The 5672-nt window shown below is 47.1% G+C and overlaps 1 protein-coding gene across 1 annotated transcript; it reads left to right on the top strand.

Annotated features, from left to right (window-relative positions):
- Nucleotides 1–276: 276 nt before the first annotated feature.
- DNAJB8 (DnaJ heat shock protein family (Hsp40) member B8) lies at nucleotides 277–903 on the top strand. Its single transcript, XM_042823756.1, has one exon. The coding sequence runs from the start codon at nucleotides 277–279 to the stop codon at nucleotides 901–903; it is 627 nt and encodes a 208-aa protein (XP_042679690.1).
- Nucleotides 904–5672: the final 4769 nt, after the last annotated feature.

The raw sequence follows: 5672 nt of genomic DNA, 5'->3' as shown, positions 1-5672 counted from the left end.
CAACAATTGGCTGAACGCGCTCTGAGGTCACAATCTCACGATCTGGGAACAGCAGGCTTCAAAAGGAACAATCCTGTAACACGGGACTCAGCTTCCTATGTGGTCCTGTAACACCAAAAGACAAAGCAGAGCAAGGGATGAACTGAGCCTGACCCCAGGCAGTGCAGTGGCAGTGGGTGTCCAGGAGCCTCTGGCTGCAGGACATCTCCAGGCTTCGTATCTGTGGTGAGAGAGAGGTGCCAGGCTACTTCCAAGCAGTCTCAGCTCTCTCCTGAGATGGTGGATTATTACAAAATCCTCGAACTGCAAAAAAGTGCCTCCCAGGATGATATCAGGAAATCCTACCACAGACTGGCACTAAAATGGCATCCTGATAAGAATCTCACCAACAAGGAGGAAGCCGAAAATAAATTCAAAGCTGTCACTGAGGCATACAAAATTTTGTCTGACCCTCAGAAACGATCACTCTATGACAGATCTCTCAAGGAAAGCCAATCCCATATAGGAAGAAGAGCCACGGGGGACCATAACAACTTCTTTGATATCGCTTACATATTCCAAGATCCCGAAAATATCTTTAGGGAAGTCTTTGGAGGGATGGATCTCTTCAACAACATCAGAAACAGTGGAAGAGGAAGCAGCTCCAGTTTGTATTCTGGATTGATGCAGTCCTTTATGCCATTTACTTCATTCGGTCACAGTGGGCAGACCATCTTCTCCTTCGTTGAGGAAACAGCTGGGCCGCGTAGTTTCAGATCAGTCTTAACCTCTACTGAAGTGGTCAACGGCAAGAGGATCACCACCAGGAAAATCATTGAAAATGGGCAGGAGAAGATAGAAATTGAAGAAGATGGCCGGTTGAGGTCTGTGTCAGTAAATGGAAAAGACCAGCTGAAGCTGTAATGTCCCCCAGCACACACATCAGATGCAAGGTGTGGGACATGCTCTCATTGCTCAACAAATGGAATCTACTGTGAGCGGTGTTAATAAAAGCTGAGCTCGTGGCACAACTGATGTCAGCTTCTGAACAGCCTGGAACAAATTACTGACAGGTAGAGATAAGGAGTTATGCTAAACTAAGGAGAGGAACTATACTGATTTTATGTAAGGTGATATATAGTGTTTGGTCTGGAAATACACAGTAAATATACACTAAATACACACAAGAGCTACCTTGCTTGTTTGTCAGAGGCCAAGTTAGTAAAGCAAAAGGATAGTTGATGAACAGGTATGAGGGCTATATGACAAGCTGGAGGCTGTCCTCCCAACCCCTGAAATTGACCCTTTTTAAATGTCCGAGCCTGCTAGCCAGAAGAATAAAGGCTCTTGTCTGACTGTCATACACAGTCCTGAGGCTGAGTGAAGGGTGTCCCGCCTTTAGGCGCTGGAATACAAGATATATTCATTGAAACATTTTTTGTACACTAGCAAGAAAGTAGGGGAGGTTCAGGGGTAATGAAGAGCCCTCTCCCCCCTCCTCTTTATCTAGTGAGGATGTATCGACCTGTAGCCCAATATGTAGTAAGGAGAGGGATTGCCATGGGAAAAAACAAAGGGAGAGTTTGGTGAGGAAAAGAAGGAAGAGAAAGCTGTTCCATAAAAGAAACTAGGGTATCCCTTGAAAATGCCCTGAAAACTATATCTGGAGATCCCTGCGTAGCTTGGGGGCGGAAAACAAGCAGGCAGAAGGTGAATTTGGGTCTTGAACTGGGACAATCTATGGTTCCTTTCTGCTTGGAGTTGTTCAGACAAAGCCAGCTAAATTCAAACCATGAGCAAACAGAATCCAGGGGGCTGAATTTAGCTCCCTCTTTGTGCAAAGCTGAACATGGGGAGCTCGATGGTGCTTTACCATCCTCATTGTCTTGCTCACAGCTGCTAGAGCCAGCTTACAATGCACTTCTTGCACAGCCTGGCAGCATGCTGCTTTCGTCCTCCACTGAGCTGAGGAACGCGCTCCCCATGTTTCTGCCCCCCCCCCCCCCCTTGTGCTGACATGAACCACAGAGCCTTGTTTCTTGCTTGGCCAGATCACCTTAGGCATTTAAAATCTTACACGCTTTATTTTCAGTCCTACACTACATCCCCTTGAGTTTCCCAGCTTGCCCTGCCCACTGATGTCTCCCTGGAGGGTAGAACTGGTTTTCAGGGACATTTTCACTCTAATCCAGATTGCAATTGCTGCCTGCATTTGGGCAGGTCTTTGCATCTGTTTCCTCTGCAGTGAAATGGGAATAACAGGCTCCTGTGCTTTGAAGGAGACTGCAAAGCAGTGATATACATAAAGGTCTCCCTCGCTAAGTTAAATTAGCCAGAATACTGCAGCCACTTAACAGAAACGTTTTACTTCTGAAAGGAAAAACACAGCACAAATTGCTATCCTTTGCAAACTGATGCCATGCCCTGCTTGGAAAAGAAATAGAACAAAACTGAATTTGCTGTGTTAAGGCCTCTTAAGTTCCTGTGAGAGTCCCTCTCCCATAAAAAAAGGATACAGCACTGAGAGGCAAGTGGATGTGTAAGGACTTGCTGGGTCTGTAGAAGGAAGCCAGCAGCGATGGGAGTAGGGAGAGCCCAGTGGTACAATCCCTGTCTGCTGCTGCTCCATGGTTTGGGAGCCAGAAGGAGCCCTGCAGACACAGGAGCCCTGGGGATTGCAAAGAATTTGTTGGTTTTACGAATTGGCAAAGATTATTATTTTGGGCAGAGCAACACAATTACTTATTTCTACCAATATTCTCTGTGCTCACTACGTGAGATGGCCATTCGAATTTACCTCATGTTACTTTGGAGGAAGTTCAAGGGTTTATTAAAAAAGAAAAGCACATTTTGGATCGGAAACTGAAATGGTCTTTGATCAAAATAGCATGTTTTGAAATCTGGACCAGAGTTGAACAGCCCAGCCCCTAACATTTTCAGCTTGCTGGGCTAAAACTTTGCCTCAGTCTTGTCCCTAGTCTGATATTTATGTGCATGTCCCTTAAGATGTGCATAATCTGTGATCAATCTATACCTATCCCAGACCCAGTCTGCTTGGGATGTTATATCACTACTTAAGACAGCACCCAAGAGAGAGCACTTCCTTTTCCCATCCCTCACTCAGAACATTTCTGTCACCTCTTGCAGCCACAGAGAGCTCCTGTAGCAGCTCTGGCAGCTGCACACACCAAAACTTGCTCTTTGGATTATGGGAACATGGATTGGGAAAAGACTCAGTTTGCTCACCCAGCAAGCGCTGGGTCCAGGAGGAATGCAGATCTTCGTCCACAGCTCCTTGTGCTCTGCAGGGCACATGGCAGCTCTCAGCACTTCCTGCAAGTAAAAGAGTGGAGATTAAGAAAATGATAAAAGAAAGGAAAAAAAGAAAAAAAAAAAAAAAGGAGAGAGACAGCCATAAATGGTAGGTGGTAAGAAAGCAAGTTGGACTGCACTGGCTATGGCCCACATTGCGGCAATAGCGAGAAATCTGCCAGGTGTGTGCCCAAACCACCTGTAGGAATGGGTTGTGCCTCTGCTACAAAAATAAATCTTAGCCAGTGTTGCCAATATGGCCTTGGAAGAAATCATTTGCTTGTGCAAAGGACAGTCTCTCCCAGTACTGCATCGTCCCTGTAAAAAGCCATGTTTTGGGACTCTCCCTGGTGAGCTTGCACACACAGCTGGTCCACAAGGAGGACCACAAGCTGTGACAGCAGAGCTCAGCTGGTAATGGGCTGGTTGAGAATGAGCTCTGCTTGAAAGCAGAGTATGGGGGCAGTTTGCAGTCTCCTGCTGTAGGACTGGAGCAATGGGAAGAGCACACATAGCAGAGGCAGCTCAAGTCCAGCCAGCAGCCTCTCGGAGAGGCTGAGTCATTATTTTATTAGCAGGCCCCACAACTACTTTAATGTGGGCTTAGACTGCAAAAACAAAAACATACATAAAAGCATTTGGAATTACTTCATAAAATACTAAATCACAATATTAACCAACTGACCTTTGCTCTATGCAGACCTGCTAATTTTAGCAATTACAGCCAACAACTTGAACATATCAAGTGGGCAACTGTTTAACAATAATGACATCTGCTTGGAAAATCCAATTATGTCTAAACATCTTTAAATCCCCACTAGGGGATACCTGCTTTCTTTTTGCAACTGTTAGTCTCTGCCTAATAGGATTTTAAACTCACAGCCTGCTGCACACTGCGGTGGCGGTGGCCCCTCTCCCTGGAGTGGCAACAACAGGACTGCGATCACATTAAGCGGGGAGTGAGTCTCTCTCCTCAGACAGTGATGGAAGTGGTTGGGTTTTCTGACAGCCTAATCTGATGGACGGGTGCATTAGCTGGATCCCTTCACTCTCATGTGCCCCCAGCACTGAGCTGGGTTCTGCAGCCGTCAGAGCCTTTTGTGGGGTCACCAAATGAGTTTTTCTCCTACAAGGTTTTGTCTCCTAGGCTGACTTCTGCTTCTCTCACTGTCTCTTTTCTCCCTTCCTCCCTCCTCTTATCCCCAGCTACTTAAATCCCCTTGCTGCTGTTTCTTGCTTTTCTTCTCCATAACAGGAACCCCTAAAGACAACAGCTATGCAGAGGCTTTTGCAGCTGTATTTTTGGCCTGAAGGTGGTTCTTGCCAAGAAGAGTGACGATAGACAAAACAGGGACCAGTAGAGAAGAGTGAGCATGAGACCACCCAACTCTCCAACAAAGTACCCCAATACAGAGCAGCATCATCCACCACAAAGCCAAAGGTCCATATTCAGCCTCCAGTTATACTCTGCAGCCCCCTGATCTGGCAGCAGCTCCATGGCCCCACTCCTGATCACTCAGCACCCCAGGGCTGCAAAGCTATTGTCAGATATTTGAATCAAGATACAAGAACTGAATATTTCCGTCCCTTCTCCTCCCTCCCTGGCCAGCCTGGCTCTCTTCTGATGGAGCGTGCAACAAAATCACAATCACATGTTTGCAGCAGTAGGAGGCCATTGGCATGGAAGCGGCTGTGATGTCACTACAAACATTTCCACCCTATCCTATTTCTCCAGAACAGTCTCCGTTTTTATGACCCCATCCTGAGATCTGCAGGAAATCAAATTGTCCTGATGCTATTTTGAGCACTGGTGTCATGGCATCAATATATAATGATGCGGTGTCAAGCTGGAGAGGCTCGAGCGCGCTGCGGCGGTGTCACAGCCGGTTTGTTTTGTGCAGCTCCACGAGCCTGGATTGCAGCCCTGCAGATGCCAGGCTCGTGCTGGGACTGCTGGGGACATGCACGCCATGCTGATGGGATGGGCTCTGCGGGCAGGATGTAGAGCAGCACTGACTCTCAGCCCTCTTGCAATTACTGGGGATCAGCAACTCAGGCACAGCAGTGCCGTGGGGCAGAGTGGTTCCTACAGGTGCCAGCCAGTGTGGTTGCAAAGTATTTGTGCAGGGCAATGGGGGATGGACAAGGGAAAGAGATTTGAGGGCAGACATTCACTAGCAAGGTAAGCCCAGGGCAAGAAGTCCAGCCATTTGGGTGGTGGCTGTCTGACCGATGCAAGAAGCAATGCCCAGCTTCCACAAACTCTAATCTAGGATTAACTTCTAAACAAAACGGAACTTAGGTTGAACATCCCCTGAGATTCAGTAAGAGGTTTAGATCTCATTCTGCTCCTAAAACTCTTCTCCCATACTCTCCACCAA

This window comes from Centrocercus urophasianus, unplaced genomic scaffold (genome assembly GCF_019232065.1).
Source record: "Centrocercus urophasianus isolate 14NV4802_14NV808 unplaced genomic scaffold, USGS_Curo_1.0 seq_22, whole genome shotgun sequence".
NCBI classification, from domain to species: Eukaryota; Metazoa; Chordata; class Aves; order Galliformes; family Phasianidae; genus Centrocercus; species Centrocercus urophasianus.
Note: the sequence above shows the minus strand (reverse complement) of the source record. Positions and strands in the feature narration are given on the sequence as shown.

Excerpts from the sequence above, each read along its gene's own strand:
- DNAJB8 (XM_042823756.1), top strand. The coding sequence starts at position 277 with ATGGTGGATTATTACAAAATCCTCGAACTGCAAAAAAGTGCCTCCCAG.